Source organism: Ciconia boyciana, chromosome 3, assembly GCF_034638445.1.
Source record: "Ciconia boyciana chromosome 3, ASM3463844v1, whole genome shotgun sequence".
Taxonomy (NCBI): Eukaryota; Metazoa; Chordata; class Aves; order Ciconiiformes; family Ciconiidae; genus Ciconia; species Ciconia boyciana.
The window spans coordinates 117,754,436-117,779,138 of NC_132936.1; the positions used below are offsets into that span (position 1 = coordinate 117,754,436).

A 24,703-nucleotide genomic window follows, 5' to 3' on the forward strand; every position below is an offset into this window, starting at 1 on the left:
CTGCAAGTCTTTGGCTTATGCAGTCCCATTTTGTCTCTGATGCCATTTATTCTTCCAATTTTACCTTCTCTTTTTCAGTGAATTTTCTTTGACTGTTTTGGACCATCTTTTATTTCTCCTTCTCCAGGATTGGCTTTGCACTCCATGCTTTATCTGTCACTGCCTGATCTCATCCTGGAATGCCCTATGCTGTTTTTATGTATCGGTGACTCAGCTATAAATGGGAGAGTGGACAAAGTTTCGAGGGCTCCAGCTGGTCCTTGGGAAAGTAGTTTGCATTCTGCCTTGCTCCTGTCCTTAACTCACCAGAGGTTTGTGAGACTTAGTATTTTAAAGAGTTGCTCTGAGAGTGCGGAGCAGTATCTGTCTCTCATCCTGAGAAAGGTGCTTGTTCTGTGCTGTGAGATGTGGCTATGGATGCCTGAAAAGCTGTAATGAGCGATGGAGGGTGCCAGCACTTGGCTGCTATTAGGATATTTTCAGTAAAGACTCATTATTCCCAGGAACTGAGCTTTAGCTGAGTCTTGGCTGGTGTGTTGGTAATTGCACTACAAGATTCGGTAATTGCAAAGGACTTTAAACCCTTCTGGGGATGGCTTTTGCAATCAGGATGGCTTTTGTGTTGAAAACAGACTAGGGCAAACCCAGGCCTTCCCCTGCAGGGATGTGACAAACAGGACTGTGTCCTTCGGACATAACAGAAATGTGGAGCCAGCCAAAGTACCAAATCAGTTAGTGAAACAACCTCTGCTTTGTCTTTTCTGGGCAGCCCTGTTACTGCCTGAAGAGGCAATGCCCTGAGCTGGAGGTGGCGAGAGGTTGGGGGAACAGTATGAGGGGCAGGAAGGTTTCATATGTGCTTGCTCTGTTCCTATACTCTTCCCTGGGCATTTGCTGCGGCCAGTGCCAGAGATGGACATGACCCAATGTCACCATTCTTAGGCTCATTCTCCTGTGGTTCCTCCATGTTTTACAGCAGCAATAATGAAAACTGAGGCATTTAGACAGTTCCATTTTCAGTCAAGTCAAAGGCCCTGGTATCTTTGTGACTGACCACCCTGCCATATGTTGTAGGTTATGTCCTCGAGCTTGCAAAAGGTACAAACCCACCACCTCTTTCTGCAAAGATTTTCAGTGTTGGTCAACAATCCAAGCTGAATCTTCACTCTGGTCCTCTGCTAGCACAGCACATTTCCACAGACACTGGAAAGCATCCTCCTGTCGGAAATAATCTTTTTTTTCCCCTGACCCTCCCACAGGCAATGAGCAATGGGCTTCAGGTAGAAAATCAAAGGACCAAAAGACAAACTTTCACCAAAGGAAAAATGTCACATCTTCATTGATTTTTAGCTGGTCCATGGCAGTTCATAATCACTCGCAGACCTGCCTGTAATGACTGATCCTGTGACTGATGAACAGCACAGAATTAGGCAGGCCACGTAGATCCTCTGCCTGTGCTTCCTTTTCTGTAAATTAAGTTTACAGATACTTACCTGTCTCTCACAAGGAATAGTGTGGATAGTGAGTCGCAGTGTTGGGAAAGCACTCTTAAAACACAGGCCACTAAATCTTAAAAAATAATAAACTTTTCAAAAATCTGAAAGGAATCAAATAATTAAAGTATGCATCATGAAATCAGAGTTGCATTGAGCTAGAGTATGAATGACTGTGATGGAAAGGAGATCCAATGTGTGGATTTGCTAGACTAACTCAGGGAAAAGGGGGGAGCTAGTGTCAGTGAGTTGCATTTCAAAAAGCGGATGTGATTTAGTCAAGGGGGGGCACAGTGCCCTGTTATATCTGCCTCCTTCCATCTCCACCTGGGATGCCATGAAAGCTTAGGTTCAGGTAAAATAACAGACCTCACCATGGATTCAACATCTAAATTAGGAGCCTCAACAGCTTCATTTCTGTCTAGTTTCAATGGAAGAAAGAGCTTTTCAACTAAAAAAAAACAAGTTGTCTTGGCAGTACAGGCGAAAAGATGGGAGAAAAAGAAGGAAGAGCTGGAGGGTTGCAGGGGGAGCATCACAGAGGACAGTGTAAGCAAGTGGATAAAGAAACTAAAACAACGAATGAAGCATCTTTCCTTAGTGTTTTGATACAGATAGCATCAAAAAGACTGCAGGCATTTGTCCAGCACGTAGCAGAGACAATGCAAACCCCTGCCCGCTGACTGGCCAGGATTTGCAGGGAGAGGCAGACGCCGAGTGCTGATGTTTCTGAAGCACATCGTCACTGTGCAACAACAAAGCATGCAGCACGCCAGCGTGGGGCTCTGATAAGCTGCTGCTGGCTGCTAGCCATGACCACAGAGAAATAACGGTACAGTTCTGGATCAGAGATTGACCCACATTCCCCCTTGCAGGATAGCTGGAACAAATGCTCCTCAGATAAATGCATGGTAGTCATTATTCTCTGAGGACAAAGAAGACCTTGTTATCTATGCGAGTATATTGATGAAAGCCATGTTCACTTGCTGCTTCAGTTTCAGGAAGGAGCCAAAAGAGTATGAGAAATGATCTGAAACTTTTTCCAGACATTGCGCAACATGTTGAGACAGTTGCCACTGATATTTTAAGTCTGACAAGAAGTGATCAAGAGCCTTATTTGGCTCCAGTAGCTCTCTGTCCTCACATGTGAGCACCGGCTTGGGAAGTTACTGTTAACATGCTATTCATTCTCTGCATGGAGTCTTTACAGACTTTTATGACCAGCAGGCACCATTTCACAGCTGCAGAAGCGAATGCACGAAGAAAAAGGTGAAAGAACGCTTTCTCGAGTCACACAAAGAATCATCAAGCAGGCTAGGAGCAGACCTCGAATCCTGAAGCCAAGTTCATTGTTAGCTAACAACTATCACCTACCTAAAAAAAATTAACATCTGGGGGTTTATAAATATATTCGAATATTGATACCAGAGTATTAATAGCATGTTAGTGCAGGATGATCACTTCTCTTTCTGGAGGAATGGAAGGGGAGAAGTGTAGAAGTAGGAGAGTTGTCTTCCCTCTAGGATGGATTTTTTAATAGAAAAGGAAAAAGGAGGTGCGGACTGTGGACATTCCAGCAGGCCAACTGCTCTTACTTCAAGTCCTCAAGAAACATTTATACTTGTCTTTCCCAAGGCCACAGATGCTGTTTGCAAGGCAAGTAGGCCTACCGACAGGGACCAGCACAAGGAAATGAATTTTGAGCCAACCCTGTTGTAATGCAAAGTTATCAGTGTGGTTTTAAGCCACAGAGACCAAGAAATTTGGTATTAGATGTTCCTTAGGATAGCTTTCGCTTGCTCCTTCTGATAACAATGCTGAGAAAGTAATACACTTCTTTTGCAAACATGTGCTTAGTAACTGAATCTAAACTGCATATGGCATGTCAGTGCAACTTAAGTTAATTGCAGCTACACATTGCAGAAAGAAATTACCAAGGGAAATCTTCTCTGAAGGAAACTGTTTACACATGCCTGCATCCCCCTGGATTACATTCCCACAGAAAGAATTGTGCTTAACCATAAAAAATACTCCACATATTAACTGGTTTGGATTGTAGCTTTTTTAAGAACCAGAAGGAATGCCACAAAATGGACGGGCCAGGGCCTTTGCTGGTGTGCATTAATGTAATTTCCTGAGCTTTCAGTGGCCTGTGGACTTCTAGAGATGTTACCTCCTTGGTAAGATGGAGATGATACCTCCTTAGCAGCATAGGGGTTTGGTCTGGTCCTCTTAAGATGATCATGTTCAGTAAAGCAGCAGTAAAGGAACATTTTTAAAATTCGTTGCTATGACTAGAGGCATTTTACATGCTCACAGTATTCCTATGACATGGTGCCTCCCCCAAGAAAAATGTATTTTCTAGATGGCCAGTGTTGATGCAGAAGCAAAACTTGCTCATTTTTTGATTGGTTTTCCTTCTCTGTATCCCTCCTACAGAGTCTGCTGTGGACCCTGGAGACTGCCCAGCTGCCGGCAGTACCAGGCTCCTATAGTACATAGATTAAACTTAAAGATATTCTAGTCCCGTGTGAGGACATAGACTGTCTCACATCCTGTTACAAGGGGACAAAGACATAGCTTCAACTTTGGAGGAGGGGCTGGGCTGAAGAAAACCCTACTTCATTAAGGCAATACCTTAATGACATTTTACACTTAATAAGTCAAATAATTGTGACCAAGGTAGCCCAGCCATGGCTGCCTCCCTGCTCTGCCCCACAATAGATGCTCTGTTGACATTACTTCCCTGAGGACCACTGTGGAGGTAATGTGTTTGCCATCCCTGAATATTGCAATCTTTTAAGAATATAATCTTATTTAGACTTCCTTTGTCACTATCCTGGCTACACTTTTGTAAGGTCATCCACAAAGTACGTGCTGTACAAGATGGAGACCGTGTGTAGCGCTACAAATAGCTGAGCGTACCTCTGCTAATGGGAGATGAGCCTCTTTTTCTGAATTGCTTCTTGTTTATGGCAAACTGAGACTGACTCACTCACCACTTTGTGAGGGTGAAGATTTTTATTAGATTTTGATTAATCCTTCTAGATTCAGGGACAGTAGGACCACCCCTAAGGCACAAGGAGTCTCTGCAGCAGAGGTACACAATCTGCCTTATTATCCTTAATGGTGCCTTGTCCGATTCCCTTCAGGACAAATTCCAAGTTGCTGTTTGGCTTTTGAATATAACTATGCACCAAAGGTGAGAGACTCCATTATCCCTGGAGACAGGAGGGAGAACGTGATGTCCTGGTGTGGGACAGGGAAAGTGAGTTTCTTTTCTTTACCCTGTAAGCTCTCTGTCAGCAATCCTGCCTCTGATGTATGTATGCGTGTGTGCTTTTATTTCTACGTGAACACAAACTGCTCTGATTAGGAGGGAGGATTCTTGTATTTTTATATGCTAAGCCATTTGATTAATTACTTTAATAAAACGACAGACAGATGAACTCTGAAATTCACTGTCATCTGCTCCAGTACAATCCAGTATCACTGATACAAAGGTATCTGCCTTCAGATAAAACCTAGTGCTTAGAGTAAACACTCCATTAAGTAAGTACTTGTGCCATGTGGGTGTGTTGATCCTTATGAACATCTGTAACTGTTCCTCTTTTAAAGCTATGGGTTTGATCCATGTGACGCTGTATCAGCCTTTTTATTATCTACCAAGAACATGTTGTGTGCACATGTGCAAAAAAAGACCATATTGCTGTGTCTGGGGGTGTGTCACCCTGGGGTAGATATTACAGGTGTTTTCTGTGTAGTGTACCCTTCAGCGTAAAAACTCTCCCTGCCTGCCCAGGGAGAAAACAGTCCTGGGGCTCAGGTTGAGATGGTTCGTTGTATTAGGAGGGTGACACAATAGAATGCTCTCTCTCTTCCCCCCCTCTCTCATGGCAATGTATATTTGTTCTCTCTTTGTGTAGCTTCTCAATGTGAAATAAAAATCACTCCAAATAGAATATGCGTTTCCATCTTTGTTTGGAGAAGACCTAGCCTTTTAGCTGGATCAACCTTGCCTAAGCAGCTGGCAAACTCTCTGCGACTCCTTTGGAAATGCCCCTGAACGGGAGTTGTGTGACTTGGTACTCAGGTCCACTTTCCCAGATCATGCCCTTTGCTGGCAGGCTGCTGTCACTGATTGTCAGTGTATCACTCCATTTAACCCCTTCCCCTGGAGCCCAGGGCAAGCCTACATGGGGTAGTATTTCTCCAAGCCCTCTGCAGAGGTACACAGCTGTATGGGGGCCTTGGGGGAGTTCAGAATAGTAGGTATTTTTTGTCTATGTGTGCCATAGCAGAGTACAAGGACTGACAGACAGACCTGCTGCCTATTCTGCCAAGCAGACTTTGTTCCCTGGAGGAGGATTGAGGAGCAGGAGAAATCATCTAGCAAATCCTTTACAGTAGGCAACCGGACTGGTAAGTTCAGGGTGATTTTGCATTGGATGCACACAGTCAGTCTGAGCAGTGTGCTGGTTCCAGAACTGAGGGCCTGGGTTTGCTGTCAAAGTGGTTTTGATATCGCTTTTCCATTAAAAGCTCATATGTCTCTGTAGGGTAGATTTTATCCTGAGATGTACAATACAGAATATCACAAATCCTGAAAAAAAATCTACTACATAAGTGTAGTTAGGTTAGTTTCAAGCATTAAATTCTGGTCCCAGAACTAATAAACAAGGGTGCAAAATTTGCAAAAATTGCAAGCACCAGAAGAAAGAAGTATAATTTGAAGGACCTGCCTATGTATGACTTACAAATAGTGACTGAGACTGTGTGTGACTTTTACAAAACCATCAATGTGGTGGTTTCCCAAAAGCCTCTCTGACCCCATGGTTGTGTCTTTGTCTTCTTGCCGCCTAGCTGAAAGCCCAAGGAGATACCTGGAGGAACACTAGACCAGCGAGCTAACAGAGAAGCCCTCTTGAACCCTAGCCCCTAGCCATTCAAATGTCAGCTTCGGATACAGAGATGGCTGCTGCCTAAACCAAGCAGGTTTTCTGAAATCTTCTGAGGTAAGTGGTGGTTGTCAGAGCTGTAGTGCCTTGCCATTTGAAACACATGAAGCTTTATGAGACCCATGGAAAAACATGGAATGATTGCTTGTAATGAGAACTGAGTCAAGCCTTAGGCTGAGTCCCAGCTGACTCAGGCAAGACTTTATTAGGACTTGCCAGGCATTATTATTAACGCCAAGCAAAATAGATAAAGTTTCTTACAATATTTCAACGAAGAGATAAAAGTTGGAAAAAGTTCTAATTAAAGTTCAATTACTTTATTTTGTTTTTCTACCACCACCTACCAGTCTGGCCACATGCTTTCCGGTTGCTTAATAATTTTGTCTTTTTTTAAGAGGAAGACAGTTCTCAGGAAAATGCTCCCCATTTCTTCCTTCTAAAAAGCTCTAGGCATGTGACACACATTTGTCTAGTTCACATGAAGAAAAGCATTTAAAAATAAATTTATAACACAAACCACTGCTATTGTTGTAACTTAATATTTGCAGAGGAAATCCACTTATGGCCAAGGAGCAGATTAGTCTTTTTTTTTTTTTTTTAATCCCTAGTTTGTCTGATTAAGATAGTTATAATTATAGGGAAGTGCTTTGTGAGTTAGTTAAACGGAAGACAACACCATTTTGTTCTGCTGTGAAATGAATGGTTTGGGTCGAACAGGTTGTGTGGTACAGCTGTGCTAACAGGTCATCTTCCAAATATGTAGATTGATGTTAGCTTGTTGAAAATCAGATCTCTGCTATCTTCCCATTATGAGCATTCAAGCGGACGTACAAATATGTTGTACCTCTTGGGAGTCTCGTGAGCTGTCACGTGCATGAAAATACCTTGGCAAGTTTACAGCTAACTTGGTGTTCTTGCAAGTTCTTGCATCTTGGATATCAGAGTTGAGCCACCATGCTACAGAAGATACCTGTGGTTTTAGACTGGGCAAGTAGGGTAGCAGCTGGAATTTATTTCCACATTTTGAAAGTCATCCTCATGATCATAAGGGTTGGGTTTGTCAAAATATATGCCAGGGACCAGGCAGATTACAAACTGGCTCTGAAACCGAGGACCAGAGATGCAATGTAAAGCCACTCCACAGGCTTGGGTAACAGGACTTCACCCTCTCCACAGGATAGTGATCAGCAATGCGATGTAAATTACGGTAATTACTGTGTCACCAAAACATGTACACAGTCAGGCAGATCTGGATTCTCTTCATCGTGGTGTGCTAGAGTATAATTAGATGGCAATGCCTACAGCTACTAGAGTTTGAGGGATGCCTACAAACATTTGCAACTCAAATCTCGCAAACCGAGTAGGTTCCAACCAACAGCAGCCAAACTGTTAAGATTAAGCTTCCCTAGTATTGCATCGTTAATCGGCTCAAGTAATTTGACTCACTGAGCATCCTGGAGGCACCAGGCTTTGTCCTTACAGCAGTACCATTCTTGCTGAGGGAGGAAACCAGTGTGGCCAAACTCAGTGTAGATCTTACAGAAGGGCACTATGGTATTTATTTACATTTTAAGCTGATTTTACCCGCCTGCACTCGTTCTCTTATAGATTTCATTCACTCACGCTCACAAGCAATGAGACATGGTTGTTCAAGTGGTCTGGCCCCAATCACTTGCGTGCAACATACACAACAAGAGATGACGGCTCTCAAATCTTCACTAAACCTCCCAGTTTCAGGACAGTTCTTTAATAATCTTTAAGAATCGATAGGTTTTTTTATGGTGATCCTTTGCTGCAGCCTCTCTTCCTGCTAGGCTGCCAGCAGAAGGAACGGGAGATGTGATATGCTGCCATCCTCCTCTTATCAGAAGGGAGGGTCTTTCATGAACACGTTGTGTGTGCTATGGTCCTATTGGTGTGCGGACCTTCTGGCCTTGATAAAACAACATAGGCTCAAATTTTTTGCTAGGAATGGTGTCATTTATTATGAATACAAGCTGTTCTTCCCCACTCGCTCTGCTATTTCTTCTGATGCTTACATAAACAGATTTTCATACATACTAGTCCCAATATTTCTTTTACAAATCTCTGCACTGACGACTAGTTCCTGCAGATCCCAGCTCTGGTTTTAAAGCGCCTCTCGGTTCTGCTCAGGACAACATACAAATGACAAAGGGCCAAGACATCCCAGCAATTAGAATGAAAAAGCAATCTCTCACATTCCCCACTGAAAGCAGCAGTAAAATCTCACATTTAGAAAGTAAAATTAATCCCAATTATTCATTGCCCATTATAATTCACATTGATCAAAAGCTGCCACCATCTCTTGACCAGCTGGCTCCTATTTTTATTTCACAGCAATGTGTCACCTTCATCCAACAAGAGGAAAGGCGAAGCGTCTGGACCACGCCAACTCCATCCCATTCATCCCCCTCTGCACCACGGGACCTAGAGGGCCTGGGCAGAGGTAAGGAGATGTTTTGGGGGAATATGGAAACTTGAAACACCTGCCTTTGTGGCTGGGTCTCCTGCTGCTGGAGGTCCGGCCAGGCTGTTCGTGGTGTGATGGGCACATCGTGTGGCCAGAAAGGAGAAGTGCAATTTCTAGTTGACCACCTTCTTGGGCTAAATCCTGCCACTCTGTCCAGCTGAGCAACCTAGTGGTAAAGAACTGAAATTGCCCAGTTGCTAGCACTGGGGTTCATTGCTCTGCACTTCAATGCTGACACTAAAATAGATGTCACTCTAGTTTTTCTTCTGTTCTTCATTAATCCTGCCTTATACGTTTCATTTATCAGCTGCCTTGGGTGTGCTTAAGTCATATTTTTTAGGTGCTTCTCCAAAATCAGGAAGAAAAAGAAGCAGCTACCTTTTTAGGAAATATTTAGTAATAGTACAGTAGTAGCTATGAAGATCTAGAAGACTGAGGGAAAGTTTGTAGGCTTTCAATGAGTCTTCTCATCTTTAAGCAACCTGGTCTAGTGGGAGGTGTCCCTGCCCATGGCAGGGGGGGTTGGAACTAGATGATCTTTAAGGTCCCTTCCAACCCAAACCATTCTACGATTCTATGATTCTCATGACTTTATAAAGAAGCTAAAGCAACATGGCTGAGTTTGAACCTGCTTATTTAGACATTACTAGAGTGACTGTCCAGCCAAATGACTGGATTCCTCAGGGGCTTACCATAGGTCCCGGACCATAAGTAGTTGATTAGTGACACAAATGTTGGAACAGAGAAAAATCTTCAGGTCCCACCTGGAGGAGAAGGTCTGGGAACATGGAAGAGTGCAGGGCTGAAATTCATAGCAACATCAGAAAAACCAAGAGAAGGTCTGGGCAACAGAGGCTGCAAAGAATTAGTCTAGATGAGAGAAATTAACTGCACTAATACTGGTGGGAAATGGTAGATTAAGGAGCAGGATCAGGAAGTTACGGGCAGTCAGAAGCATGAGTCAAATGCCTTGCGCTGTGAATAAGGCAGATACTATACCAGGGTGTGTAAACAGGAACACAGCCTGGACTACCATACCAGTTTTGCCTAATAGCCAAGCACACGCAGGAGTTTTGGACCAGGTTTAGGTGTTGAGCTTCAAAGAAACATGTCCCAAAGAGTGAGAATCAAGAGGAGAACAAGGGGAACAGTCCAAGATGTGGAAATCCTGACTTCTGGGGAAAAGAAAAGGGTTGTTAGCCTCAAGAAGAGAAGGACCTCTCCCTGCAAACACCTTTCAGAGAAGGGTTACGCAGAGCGAGTGCACAGCGAACAGAGTCCTGAGCAGTTTGTATGAAGACGGCTCCTGCCCAGAACCATGGGTGAGGGAGTTTGCCAGGCAGCCTGTCCTTAAGGGGCGAGGAATGCAGTGCTGTCAGGCTGCAACATAGGTATTTTTATAAATCAGTGCCTGAGTGACTGATTTTATAAATCAGTGCCAATTTTAACACAGGAAAGGACTAATGTCAATCACTTTGATGTATCCAACAGAAGCAAAGAATGCTTGCGGCAGCTCCTTCCCACCTCGATGATAACACTGGAAGATAGGCAGGTGTACTAATGAGTTACATGTAATATTAACTCTCTGGCTGTCTGAGGCACAGCATCAGAAACGGAATAATTTTCCAAATGCAGGCAAATCCTCCCCACAGATAATGCCATACTGCTGGCCAAAAGATGGCAAAGTGATTACAACCAGTTTTTCTTTCCACTCCAGTACTCTATTAATATTGCTAGCAATGCTCTGGGAACAAATAGGTCAGCTCCAAGCCCTGCATTTGCTGACATCTCATCCATCCCAAACATTTGCATTGTGAGACTGAAATTTGATGCCGAAGATAGTGCAGATGCTATGCAAGAGCATATGGTGCACATCCAGGCTTCAGGTTTCATCGCAGAGTGATAACTATCTATCTGGCTTGTAGTGTGAGACCGTTCAAGTAGAAAGAAATTACAAACTGATGTGCCAAAAACTCTGGATAACAGCACATCATTGGTTATGGGCATATTAAAACTCAGGATACATACAGCTAGTGCTCCTGACGGATCTGGTTCTGTACAAAACCATGGATATTCCCAGCAAGAAGGTAGAATTTTTTGAAGAAAATGGAGTCTTCCTATCCCAGCTTCTCATATACTAGAAATGCACCACTTTCAAATCTGATCATCACAAGCAAGCTCTACTTCACATCATAGATATGGGATTACTGCTGAAGTGCTGTCATCCACAGATTGGGTGAAATAATTTGTCTTTGCTGGAGAACCTTCTTGCTGAAAAACACAAATCTGAAAGAATCCTGAGGTCTCAAATCAGCAAGAAAACATCCATCTTAGTCTTTGCCAGCCTTGAGTGACCTTGGATGGGACTTTGGCTAGACTTGACCCTATATTATAGATCAAATAAACTAGTTTCTTTTCAGCAAAGTTCCTAACAGAGAGGGCCAGATGTCAGCGGATGAAAACCCGTATAATTTCCCTGGAATTTTTCATTAATCTCTCCTTTAGATCACCAGTTTATTCCCCCCTTGTTTATTGACACCCTCTCAGCATGAGCCCAAGGAGAGGGGAAAGATTTTGTTGTGCTCTGGCTGTTCTTGTAGACAACCTGGCACTCGTTTGATCAGAGACAGAACAGGATGTAAACCTTTCCTGCCGGGGCTGAGACCACAGCCGAGCGCTATTCAGCTCCGAGAACAATGTCTGGCAGCTTGCAAGTAATTTAAACCAGCTAAAAACAGCCGAGCCTGGGTATGAATCATGACCCATCCATGCTTCAGCCTTTCGACTCGCCTGAAATCAGCACGGCCTCTACTGGCAGGCAACTGGCTCCCTGGAGAATAAGCAATGAACAACATTTTTGAAGGACTTTTATTTCACAAGCCTTCCTGAATTCCAGCAAAAAGCCAGCTCTCAAAAGTGTGCATCTGAGGCAGGGAGATGTGCAGCCCTCCAGAAGACCTGCTGTAACATTCATCAAAGAAACCCCAAATATGCAAATATTACAAAGGAACAGAGATGATGTGGGTTTTTTCTTGGCTGTGAGTTCTTCTGAGCACGCTGTACCATGTTATACCGCAGCGTTACAGCTCTGCTTTTTTGAAGCAGCCCTGAAAAAGATATTCCCACTCTGTTCCTCTGGAGAGAAAAAGCAAGATCCTCCAGGACGGTAAATGGGGCCAGTTCCATTGAGGTCAGTAGAATAAACCCGGGTCGTAGCAGCTGGGAATCTGGACCATAATACACGGGGTGGCAGAGCTGGAACACTCTGCGGAGCTGAGGAGCGTGGCCAGTGGACCGAATCACTAGCCAGGGACTTGGGATACCTGTGTTGTTCCCCTCACCCTGCCACCAGCCTGCTGAGTGAACCCAAGATGCCTCTTTGGTCCTTCATGGCCTAAAGCTGGCAACAATGTCATTTATAAAGTGCTTTATCAGATAACTGACCTCTAGAAATCTCAGCATTAGCTAAGAAATAAGTTCCAGGAGCAGATGACACAGACAAAAACCAGAATCAGCCTATGGACTGATTCTATATGGACTATGGACTATGGGACTATATGGACTATGGGAAAAGGTTTGTATTTTCTACGGGACATGGGCACACGCCAGGATATGGCTACTCCATCCACCAAAGAAGGGTCTGCCTGGGTACCAACCCCAGAGCAGCCCTCTTCAATGTGTGGTGCAAGGACTCAACCCAGAAAGCTGCCCAAATGGCAGGGCACGACCGGCATCTGACAACCGGCCCCTGGACACACTCTGCTGCGAGGGAGGGAGGTCTTGCACCGGGACCTCTTCCTGCCTGCTCAAGGGGCTTTGCGTTACACTTGCAGGATGCTAAAATCCATTTGCCATCACGCTTACAGTCATCGCTCATGCAATACCATTTTTAGATGGTTTTCCACTCCAGAAAGAGCGCGGTAACGCCCAGAGAGGAGCGGAGGCTGCCAGCGCACAGCTTAGCCCCGGGAAGGTCAATCTATAAGATAAAAGGAAACACCCTAAAATTGCAGCAACCTCCTCAAGGGCACTGGGATGGGAGCGATTGATGCTGCCCCACCAACAGCAGCGCCCGCCGGTCTCGGGGGGCTCCTCAAGGCCTCGGTGGCAGGCGGCTAACTTCCTCCACTCCGTACTCTGCCAAGGGCCGGGAGCGGGGGCCGGGAGCGGGGGCCGGGAGCGGGGCCGGGGCCGGGGCCGGGGCCGGGCGGGAGCGGTGCGGCCCCTCCCCGGCCCAGCGCGGGGGGCGGAGTCGCGGCGGCGCCGCGGGGCCCAGCGCCACGCTCCGCTCCCATTGGCTGCCGGGCCGCAAGGGCGCCCTTGTTGACGTAGCGCCCCCGCTCCCATTGGCTGGGACACGGGCCGGGGGGCGTGGGGGCGGGGGCGGCCGCCGCTCGGTAGGTGCGGGCCGGGCCGGGCCGGGCCGGGCCGGGCTGGGGCGAGGCGGCGGCGGAGCCCGGGGCCGGGGGGGGGGAAGCTGGGAGCCGGGAGCCGCTCCGGGCGCTGCCGTGGCCGCCCGGGGGGCCGTGCTCGGGGGTCGCGGGGGAGGAGCGGGCGGCTTTGGCGTTGGAAGCCCGTCCCCGTTACCCGTGGCGCGTTGCATCCGTGTCTCCAGCAGTTCAGGGCATCCCTAGGGTGCGGTGCCTCCTCGGCTTTATTGCCTTTATTTCGTGGGGTTTTTGTTAATCTGCCCTTTTTTTTCAGCTGCGGAAAGGCTTTTTCGAGCAGAAAGCATGCAAGAAGAGGAGCAAAAAAATACCAAAACTCAGATCTTGCAGGCCTGAAAGGCAAGAGCAGTCTGTTTTTTCCAAAAAAAAAAACAACAAAAAAAACCCCTCCCTAGCAAAAACCGGAGCTGGTGGGAGACGGAAACTCTATCAGCATCAGCTGCTCTTGTTGGTCCACCAGCCAAGTGATACCCACGGACGATGGGACGTCACTTGGGACAGAGCTCTTGTTCTCTGGGTTTTGTGCAACTCTTTGGCAGGCAGCTTTCTTTTGATGACGCGAAAAAGTTCAGAGATTGCTTTTCTTGAGAGATTCCCGTGGACCTTCCCCTGTTAAAATGAATGAAACAGCCACCGTCTTCATCTGTTATCTAAAACAAGCGGTCGTGGGTGCCGTTCCTGTGCTGTCCCATCGCTGGGGAGACAATTGAGGGCTCAGGCGTAGCTGGGATTTCTGGCCGTTTTCCTATGGTTTTAAGGCCAGTGGAAAGTCTCCGCCATGCCTAAAGCTGCGGTCATACATCCGTCTTCATAGCCGTGTCAGTCCTGCCTGAGGATTTGGGCTTGCTTCTTCTCATCTTGATGTGTCACCACCACCGGCAACCCGACCTCTGAATTTTTGCAGTTTTACTGGAAAATGGTGAGAAACCTTATTTTCTAGATGCTCTTGTAGGTGGGAGTTGCACTTAGTGGCATTTGCATTTTCAGCCTGTTTTGAAATACAGCTTTTTGCCTGATTGTTCTATGTACGGGATGTGTGCGACTTCCCCATGTAGTTTGCATTCAGGTGTGGCTGGATGTCCAGCTCCTCCTGAAATTAATTTAAATCAGCTGCCTGAATTAGAGACTTTTGAAAATGCAGTGAAATCTCTGGTGGCCCTTTGAATATCCTTACAAATTCTGAAATTAGCAGATTTACCCTCACTGGTGTGTATTGGCAGGTTTCCTGGTTTCTCTTTAGCTTCTAGTTAGCTTCTGGAGATTTAACGAAGCTGTGAACCAGCACTTGCTCTTTTTTTAAAGACTGATGGCATCATAGAAATGTATATCGCTGCATGCTGCATCCGTAAGATCAACAGATAGTCTTGAAAGTTCAGAATAGTTCAACCTTTGCACTCCTGCATAGAGTTACAAAAATAACAGATGGGTTGTGACCTATGATTTTTTTTTAAATAACACATGCTTTTCAGATTTAAGGTCAAGCTTATATATGTTTTTTTATAGTTGTTTTTATTGGGCTGACTGACACATGACTCAAGCTACTAAATCTGATGGATTTCATGATGTTCAACATCACTTTGAATTTAACATCACTTTGAATTTAATGGTGTTCAACATCACTTTGAATTTAATTGTGGTATCTTCTTAAAAATAGAGAGGTATCGAGGTCAATCATTAATTACTGCACAGTCAATTTAAAACTTTAAAGTCTGCTTTGATGCCTTGTTAAGCTTTTCTTTCTTTTCTATATTTTTTAAAATCACTACCCAACAACAGAACTGATTGTGGGGCATTTATGTCCTAAGCTACGGGTGTCCAGCGCCCTCCTCTCTGTTAAGATTTATATTTACTGGATCATTTGGATGTACAGCGCTGCCAGTATGTGCAAGGAGGGATTAGAGCCGGTGAGATGCCTGTTCATGTCATGATAATTAGTGATGTTCTCTGCTGAATCACCTGCTGCTTGTCACGGAGCAAAAGCGCCCAAAATGGTGAATTTGAAGCAGGCTCTTAGGCTCTGAAACAGATCCTGGAATTTAATACACAATACCTTACGATTTGTCACCCCGGCGGCTTTTTGCTCATTAGGTTTTGTTTGGAAGAGGAGGAATCCAACCAGCGAGCATCGTTTCTCCTTGCGGCCAGGGCCCTGGCTTTCAAAGCCGGTAAACAAATATATCTCAGGGGATTTTCTGGGCATTTAAATCACCTGTAAGTTGGATTTGGCATTCGATTTGCTAATACTTGCTCGCCTGACTGTCTAAACAAAACGAATTCAGAGGGACCGAATGGGAGTCAGTGAAGGCTGGCAGGTAACAGGGCTGCGTCCTGGGGCACAGGAGATCTCTGGCCTTAAAAATCTATGTGATGGATACGTGAAGAAATCGCACACACGCTATGTGGGAAACACACATGGCTTCGTGAGTGGTTTGGGATACTCGTTCTGTTAGCATCAGAAATCTACCTTCTGTTAAACAAGATATATATGCTTACATATATTTTAATGATATATTGTTGTATAATATGTAGGGAATTTAGCAGGGGTGGGTCTATCAGTTCAGTTTATTGCAATTACCATGGCTTTTTGTTTGGATATACAACCTTTTTTGGGGGGAAAAAAGAAAGCAATACCGTCGCTTTTAGGATAACATGATGTGTGTAGGGTTGTATTTGTTAGCGACTTAAGCGATCCAGTGGGTGAGTCCAGGTGTCGGCAGAGGGACGCGGCTTGTGTGGAGGGCCGGGAGAGCCTGGGCTTTACTCACCCTCTCCGCAGCTGCTGCCATGCTGAATATAGCTGCCCGGCAGTTGCACGGGCTGCCGGCTCTCTGGGAGGGGGAAGGCAGCTGCAGTGCCTGCCGTGGGCTGTGCCGGAGATTCGGTCTCCCCTGGAGACCCGGCGCGTTGCCCCGCTGCTCTTTGTTTGCATGCATGGGCTCTGCCCGTGGGAAAACCCCCGTGGCCGGAGGGGTGGATCATAAAACGAGATCACAACAAAAGAGCTGATGGAGGGTGTGAGTATCAACTTGTTTCCCACTTCCAAGTATTGTTTGGGAATACTTTCTTTCCTCTTTTTTTTAATTTCTTTGTAAGTTGAGTTTGCTGTTGACGCTCCCTTGGCTGGCCTCTCCATCACTAGCCCAGCAGTAGCTGGTTGAGTATTGGCAAAACCAGTCTGCCGATGTTTTCCTAATGCCGGCACCCTGGTTCGGCCCAGAGTTGCTGGAAGAAGCTTTGGTATTCCCAGGGCTCTGAGCATGCCCGCCTGCAACCGAGCAGCGCAGAGCCTATGCATGGGGATTTTGGCAGTGCCAGTTTTGATGCTCTGCAAGGAGCCTGCAAGGTGTCATTTCTGTTGAGAGTATTTTTTGGGTCCTGCTAGCTTGGTGAACGCAAGCAGAGGTGCTTGGCTGTGGCTGGTGTTCACAAAACAAGGTCCCTCGTGTGCTATATTCGGTTGCTTTGATCTGGGTCATTGGTTGTCCTGCTGCAGCTCCTTGCCCAAGTCCAGTGTGGGCAGCGAGAGGGTGGTGGTGGAGCATCTCCGTGCGTGGAGCACCCAGGGCTCAGGCTTTGAGAAAAATATCTCATGTTAGAAGGATTTGCAGCAAGATGCAGTGGGGTTGGCTGTACAGCACACTTGAAAATGTGTCATCTGTTGAGCAAGTATTTCCATTAATTCATTTCACAAAGAGTTAAATTCATGAATTGAGGTAGAAGTGGCAGAGCTAAGCACCAGGTTTGGGTTTTACAGTCTCCTACCTCCCCCTCTTATTTTTTATATATGCTTCTCACTTCTGGGTGGCTTCCATTTCAAGGTTTTGAGTTTGTCTCTTAAAAAACCCTCAACTTTCCACCCCAATGGCCTTCAGGGCTCAGCCATGCTAATAGGTGCTTTATGTCCTAGTTAATGATGTCTCATTTGGGCTCAGTAACCTCATGGTGTACAAACTGTTTGTGAGATTGGCCATTAATTCAGGAGACAGGTGCACCATGCCGGCATGGTATAAAGCACAGGTTTGTTCTCAGAGCAGCCAGAGCTTTAGATTTTCCCTGTGCATCGTGTCCTCAAAACCAGAAAACACTGCTGAGACACAAAGGCCGGTTTGCTCTTTCCTTTGTCCCACTCGATGCACCGAGATGCAATTTTATGATTTTTTGGGGTCTGACCCAAACATGCTTAAGCTCTTCATTATTAGACATAACCAGTTTCTTTACTTGGCGTGGAGACAAGGCAGGGACCGCGAGTTGCTACTACTGTGTGTTGTGTATTTCAGAGACCCCAAGGCTCAGCATCGTCTTGCAGAAGAAGTTCTGTCCCGATGGCTGTGGATGTGGGAAAATCGCTTTCTGAAGCCTCACTGAGTGGGAAAGCTGAGGATGATGGTAGGTGGGACTGCACAGAGGTGGAGATGGACTACCCGGAGCTAGTAGACAGCCTGCGCCGGCTTTTAGGGGCAGAGGAAGCCAAGCCCTGCCCGCAAGGGACGGAGAGCGCGGCAATGAGTGGACGCAGTCGCTTGGCCACTGGTGTTACCCAGGGAGGCTCGAGCTACCGCCAAGAAGTGTCTTCAGCATCCACATCCAGATTTCCCAGTGCAAGAGCAAGCCTCTCGGAGACAGAAATGTTAATTTATAGAGCCGCCGATGGCGGTGATGTGCATCCTTGTGTTAGCCACCGGTTCCACTCCTCAGAAGAGCAGCAGGTGAGAGGGTTGTACGTGCATCTGTTGCTGCATCACCGGGAGGTCCCAGGCGAGGTGGGGACTTGTAAATCTGGGCTTGCCATCTCATTGCTATCCTAGCAAGGGCTTGCCATCTCTTCCAGCCAGAGTGTGCCCACCCCAGCCCCAGGCGAAGCCATGCAGTGGGGAAGGGCTTGGCTCCAACACCTGAGCCGTTGCCTCTGCTCCCATATTGCCACCACGGAGCTGGAAAGTTGCTTGGGACAGGGCTCCTTAAATAAGTGCCTCTTGCTGCAAAATGACTGGTGCAGCATCCCGAACCCTTGGGTTGCGTTTCCTTAAAAACAAGCCCCGCTCCGAGCAGCTGCGTGCCATCCTGCAGATGGAACAGAGTTCCCCTTCCAGCCTCTCCTCACGGCAGGTCCAGGGCTGGGCTTTCATCTCCATGTCCAGACACAAAGGAGCCTTTTGTCTGGATGCTGTGCTTCATTTTATGCGTCTCTCTCTCTCTCCCTTTCCTTTTTGCCCCCATCCTCGAGCAGGTGAAGGCATTGGGCTGTTGGGAGCCAGCATCCAGCCGGCGCAGCTCTGCAGAGGAGAGCATCCTTGCTGGAAGCTGCCACGATGTCTGTGCCAGCCCGCGGAGCCGAAGGCTGGGAGCTCAGTCCCCATTTTCCTCCACCCCAGAGCTCCTGCGGCCCCAAACCCCCCCCAGCCCCGAGAGTGCCCTGCGGAGCCGCTCTGCATCAAGCTTCTCTACTCTGTCTTCAGAAGAAAATGGCCTCTCCAAAGAGACGACCCGAAGCTTGCTGGCCAGCACAGACGTGCCTTCTCCTGCGGCTACCGCCGCCCGGGACCCATGCTGTCGATGGGGTGCGGCAGAAGGCAGGGTGCCACGGGCACGCAAGCCCTTCAGTCCTCTGCTTGGTGACCATGCCACCGTGGAGCGCATCAGAGAGATGTCGTCCTACCAAGCCGATTACTGGGCATGTGCCATACCGGATTCGTTACCCCCGTCTCCGGACCGTCGCTCACCCCACTGGAACCCCAATAAAGAATACGAGGACTTGCTGGATTATGCTTATCCGCTGAAGCCAAGGTACAAGCTGGGAAAGATGCCAGAGGCTTTCCTGCACGACTCAGGAATAGGTTTGGACAGCTTTTCTGTTTCCCCCGAGGGCACATCGAGGTCCACCAGCATCTACGGCCGAGGTGGGCAGGCTTGGGGAAGTGGAGAAAATGGACGTCAGAGGTTTGTGGCCTCTGCAGGGAGGTCCTCCACCCCGGGGCCTGGAAAAAGAGGCTGCTCAGGAGCTGGTTCTTACTATGAACCTTTACCTATTGCAAAAGCATCCTTTGCAAAGAGTGCTTCCTCTCGTCCTTCTATAGGTTTTGCTAAGAATGTAACAACGGAGTCAGCTGGGCCAGGTTCATTTGGCCGTGCTGCTGCGGATGGGAGAAGCTGGTGTACCAGAGGGAGCCCCTTTCCAAACTATAAAGGGCAGGTGAAAAGCATGAATAGGTTTTTACCTACAACACGAGTGCTCCCCCTGAGGAAAGAGTGGGAGGGTGATGAAGAATTTCTCTCCCTGCCTCCGAGACTGCGGGAGCTGGAAAGGCTGGCTCAGTTTTTGTCCGACCTTTCCTTAACTATAAGGACTCCCGGGCATGACCACCATAAGCTTCCAAGTCACAGCAACCACAGGCCCCTTTCATCCGAGTTGGCTCCTTTTGGAGAAGCAGGTGGCAGGGACGAAAGAGGGAATATTGAGGATTATGGTGGGCTGTGGCATCCCTGCAGCTCTCGAAAGCCCGGCTGGGAAAACACTGAATCATGTGGCCAGATCCACAGACATCCTCTGCGCGGGCTTCATGTACCGACTGGTCTGAGGGACGCACTGGATGGGATGTACCTAAATGAGCCACGGGTCAAGGGACATCCGAAGAAGAGCCAGCAGAGCGAGTCCCTTGCCCAGTGTGTTAAGGTAGGCTGAGACCAGAAATAAAGCTTATTATGGGAAGATCTTGCATAAAATGTGCCTGTGTTTATGGCACAATTAATTAAGGCTTCTCCTTCTGCATGATGGTTGGTGCCTGGCAGCTGGTAGTAATTAATGCAGGGAGGCTCACAGGTGCAGGTAATTTCTTCTGATGGAGGAAAAGCCTGTCTCACTTTTCCTGGGGCTCAGCATCGTGGGGCTAGGCTCGGTGGAAATGTGGCACTCGGCTTCTCCCACCCCGCCCGTCCTGTGCGCCCCTGCACCGGCAAAGATGCGAGAGCCGCGGTCGGGGCTGGACCAGCGTGAAATCCGGCATTCGCTGCCTGCCCCATCGCTCTGGCTACTTAATGCGGTGTGGACAGCCCTGCCCTTCAGCCCGGGCTCGCTCGTCTTCCCTGGGCTGGGTCCTGCTTAAGGGTATAATAAGGCCAGGCAGAACTGGTGGGGTTTCTCTGAAGAGCTTCCTGATTAGTTTGTAAATTTTTATTTTTTGGGGGAGTGATGCCTCATGGCCATCCTGCCACCAGTGCTGTGCTCCCTGGCCAGTGGGATTGCTCCCTGCCTTCCCCTCCATCTTCTTCCCCACCCCAGCCTGAATTTGGAAGCGATGCTGGGCTGTTTGCAAGAGAGAAATTGTTATCATGCACATAGCTGCAAACACCAGTGCAACTCATCCCCTCCTCTTGTATGGGAATAACTCTTGTATGGGATTTAAAAGGGTCTTTCCTACTGTCAGCATTAAGGTGTATCTGTTGCCCCAAATCACGATGACAGGGAGAAGCAGCTCAGCTTTATAGTAAAACCCCGACTCCCAAGGAGCAGGAGCAGGGCTGGAGTCTGGTTTCAGTGAGAGCAGAGGCCCCAGGGTTTCTGGCCCCTGCAGCATCTTAAAAAAATAATCCCTTACTGAGACGCTTTAAAAATAAATGAAAGCACTTAATTGAACGAGATGAACCCTTGGGGAAAAGCAACTGCAAATTAACTGTGTGGCTCTGGTGAGGAGGAGGGTGTCTCTTCGGCTGGGAGGTGGTGGAGGCAAACCCCTTCTTTCAGCCTGGGTGCCACTGGCTTCTGACACCTCTCTGTAGCAGCCTTTTCATGGTGACCCTCAATTCTTGCCACACAGTGGTTTTGGGGTGTGTTTAGGGTTTTAATTTGCTTTTTTCCTTTTTTTTTTCTTTTTTTCTGTTGACCCTTGGTTTCCCAAGCTTAGGGATGTTTGTGTGCTGAGAGGAGGCAGATGCCGCCAGCCCCATGGTCGGAGAGCAGGAGGGAGCAGGTGCTTTCTGAAACACCGCCAGCTCACCTGCTGCTGTCCCTGCCGTATCTTTGTTGCAGAAATAGATAAGTAACCCCTTTTGTTGTGCTTTGTTAAGTAGATGTTTTGCTGCCAGCTGGAAGAGCTGATTCGTTGGCTGTACCATGTCGCGGACGTCACCGACAGCTGGGTCCCAGCCTCACCTGATGCCAAGAGTGTGAAGGCATCGCTGCACCGCTACTTGGTAGGTATTGGCGCTGGCTTTTCTTCCCCTTCTTTGGTGCTGCGGACAGCCAGCAGCACAAAGCAAGACACTGCTGGCACGGTCCAGGTGGGTGATGCGGGGTGCATCAGGTCTGCAAAGCCGAATTTGGGAACAGTGGGAACCTGCTCAGGGGAAACTGCTCCTCAGGCAATCTGCTGCAGGTGTGTGTCTTCCAAAAAACCCTTCTAAGCAGCTCCTCTTCTCCTTCCTTTCCCAGGAGTTCAGGAAAGACGTGGCCAACCACCGGAGCCTGACGGAGAGCGTGCTGGAGAGAGGAGAAGCTCTCCTCGACTGCATGGCATCGAATTCGCCAGGTGAGGAGGAGCACTTGAGCAGGGCTGATCATGGACACAGCCTGTGATGCTGGCCGTAGTGTCTGCCCCCCGAAATCCCTGTCCCCATGTGTGTGTGGGTGGGGAAGCAGTGGGCGGAGTTTGCCATTCAGCAGCTGTATGGGAACAAAAAGGGGTTTACACCTCCGTTGCTGTCCGGAGACTTGGAGGTGAGGTGACGTGGAGGTTTGAAGGGATTAATCCCAAGCGCTCTCAGCTGCACCATGCCTTGACCCCTGCCTTGCACCATGCCATCCATCGTGGGTGATGGATGCATTTCTGCCTCTTATGGGTCTCTTAGGTTTTTATCTTAACGGCAGCATGGCCAGCTCACGCTGGGCTGTGGGATGCTGTTGGCCTGCAGCTGGAGGAGATGCTTTTGTCCAGCGCAGGAGGAGGTGATTTTCACACCCCACTTGCACTCGGTGCATCCCAGGGTGGGGGTTGGCAGCCAATTTGGGGAGACAGCCCAGGCTGGCTGGTGGCGCAGCACGTGTCGGGCAGTCACTCCCGTGATTTAGTGCATCCAGCACAAGGGATTTCTAAAGGGCGGGCTGTGTCTGCAGTCACCAAAGGGGCTTTAGTGGTCGAGTGCCGCATTATGTGGCTTTCTTACACAGTCCCAAAGGTTTCCTTTGGGAGCCCCTATTTCTGTATCTTCACTCTTAACCTGGAGCCTCCTAGGTTGCTTCCCACCCCCTCCAAACTCTGCATCACAGCTTAGATGGGATGAAGATCGGCTTATAGATTTCTAACACTCAATTTCCTTCAAACATTTGTCTGGGCGAGTGGAACTCTCTCTTACTGCTCTTACAGACATTGAATTGTCACGTTACTACCACCTCCATCATACGTTTTGTTTTCCAGCTCTGAAAGACACGCTGGGTTTGATTGCAAAAGAGTCAGAAGAGCTTGAAACCCATGCGGAGCACTTGTACAAGTCCGTTCTAGCTGCCATGGGTCCCATGCAGGGCGAGGACAGGATGGAGGACAAGGGGGTGCAGCAGACGGCTGCTCAGTCGGTAAGCAGGAGGGCAAACCAGCCTTTCTATGGGGGGGAGAGGGAGGGAAGCGTAGGAAGATAAACACTTTAATTAGCAAACACTATACACCAGGCCTTATTATTTCTTTTAATCTGATGTTTGGAAAGCCTAAAAGGCGAAGAAAGCAAGGGCGATCTCAAAATGGATGCCCCATCGTCTTTGAATGCGTGTTGGGGGAAGAGCAGTGTGTCGGGGGCCCAGCTGATGAAACCCAAGAGCGTGGTGAGAGCGATGGCAGCTCCTCGGAGGGACCTGGGGAGCTGGCGGGCAGGTCACTGTCAGTCAGGGTGGAGGGGATGTCAGCAGACAGCTGCTCTACTGAAATCACTTGGACAGCAGAGGGAAGCTGGGAAAAGGGTGGTTTTTGGTTGGTTGGGGTTTTTCCCCTCTTCCCTCCCCTCCCCAAAAAAAAAATTCTGCTTGCCATGTCATGGTGGGAAAGGGAAGCAAGTGGATTCAGGTGTAAAATATGGGCTAGAGAACTTGTTTGCTTGATTTCTTGAACATCTTCCTTCAAATAAAACTGCAGAGACAAAAGTGTTTCAGGAGGGCATGGCAGGATTGTTAGCGTAAAGGGATGGAGGGGGGTGTGGGGCTTGAGGGCAGTCATAGTGTAAATGGGGTCACCTGTGTGCTGCTGGGTCCCTCGGCCACTCATGCTGTGATTGGGAATCACTATAAAACCATACCGGTAGGAAACGATCATGGTTGTTAGCAAGGCGCTGGGTCCAGAGACACAGGAAAGCTCTCAAGAGCTTCTGAGCACCAAGAGGTAGGAATTTAGGAACAGCAGGATGACCTTGGGCCCCCCACCACCCTCCCACCCCCATTAGCTCAGACCGTTTATTTCCCCATGGCCCACTCCACAGCATGCCTTAAAATTTGGAGTTGCAAAGGGGAAGAAATATTTCCAGCGCTTTAGAGGAGAGTAACAATATCTTAAGGTTTTTGTTTTGTTTTGAAATTGCTAAATATATGTAACTATATGCTATACACTACTGAGCATACGTGGAGGTGATCTAAGTATAGCACGGGGGTTTGGTTGGTTTGTTGGATTGCAGTCAAAGCACAGCAGCAAACTTACTTAATCCATTTTATTTCAGGTGCTGCCTCTATCAGACCTGGGCTTTGTTAGCCACTCTCAGGATGGCTGAGAAGAAATGCAGCAAGCACCAAACCACCTCTTTCACCTCTCGCAGAGATGCCAAATTCGTATGATCACAGTGTTTGGAGTCAGCCAGCCCGGGCTGATTTCAGTTTGGTTATTTTTACCATGGCTTGAGAAAGGCAAGCTGTACAGCAGTTACTTGGCTACTGGGATGTCTAGCTAATAGTGCTTGACTACATTGGGGAGTTTTGTGAGTGAGGAATGTACAGCTGGCCTTTTTTTGGTTTGTTTTTTAATGTAGCTTTCCTTTTTTATTGAAGTGGCCTGTTCCATGTGTTAGCAAAATGTCAGGAACACACTGTTTTTTAACTGAGTAATCCATAGTGTGCCGTGCAACTCACTTCTAAGTAAAGCCGTGTGATTTTAATAGCTGTGTTCTCATGTGTTGTTTATGCTCTTCAAAAATAGGTGCTAGAAGCCAAGAAATAGCAACTCCTTCTGGTTCTTGGGAGCAAACTGAACTCCTGTTTATAATTACCATTCCCTGCTGAAGCAGAGCCTGTTTAACTTTCAGTTTTCTTATGCATAAACACAAAGAGCTGTATGAATGCTACATGAGTCT

At 47.7% G+C, this 24,703-nt stretch overlaps 1 protein-coding gene across 5 annotated transcripts; it reads left to right on the top strand.

The window, feature by feature from the left end:
* CEP68 (centrosomal protein 68) lies at window positions 1-24,522 on the top strand. Of its 5 annotated transcripts, XM_072857364.1 has the most exons (10): window positions 1-5,915; window positions 6,357-6,508; window positions 8,810-8,918; window positions 17,668-18,096; window positions 18,618-20,060; window positions 21,455-21,577; window positions 21,816-21,912; window positions 22,798-22,952; window positions 23,081-23,195; window positions 24,077-24,522. In XM_072857364.1, exons 4-10 carry the CDS (start codon window positions 17,713-17,715, stop codon window positions 24,106-24,108), a joined length of 2,349 nt encoding a protein of 782 aa, XP_072713465.1. In that variant the 5' UTR covers window positions 1-5,915; window positions 6,357-6,508; window positions 8,810-8,918; window positions 17,668-17,712; the 3' UTR covers window positions 24,109-24,522. The 5 variants fall into 5 exon arrangements, with proteins under 5 accessions (XP_072713465.1, XP_072713467.1, XP_072713464.1 ...); XM_072857366.1 differs by having other exon boundaries at window positions 1-6,508; window positions 17,668-17,776; XM_072857363.1 differs by lacking the exons at window positions 1-5,915; window positions 6,357-6,508; window positions 8,810-8,918 and adding exons at window positions 13,321-13,339; window positions 13,647-14,309.
* The last annotated feature ends 181 nt before the right edge of the window (window positions 24,523-24,703 follow it).

What these genes read in the sequence shown, in the direction of transcription:
- CEP68 (XM_072857363.1), top strand. An exon ending in ACTCCTCAGAAGAGCAGCAG is followed by an intron (nt 18,097 to 18,617) that starts GTGAGAGGGTTG and finishes ATCCTCGAGCAG; the next exon opens with GTGAAGGCATTGGGCTGTTG. An exon ending in AGCAGACGGCTGCTCAGTCG is followed by an intron (nt 22,953 to 23,080) that starts GTAAGCAGGAGG and finishes ATGTTTGGAAAG; the next exon opens with CCTAAAAGGCGAAGAAAGCA.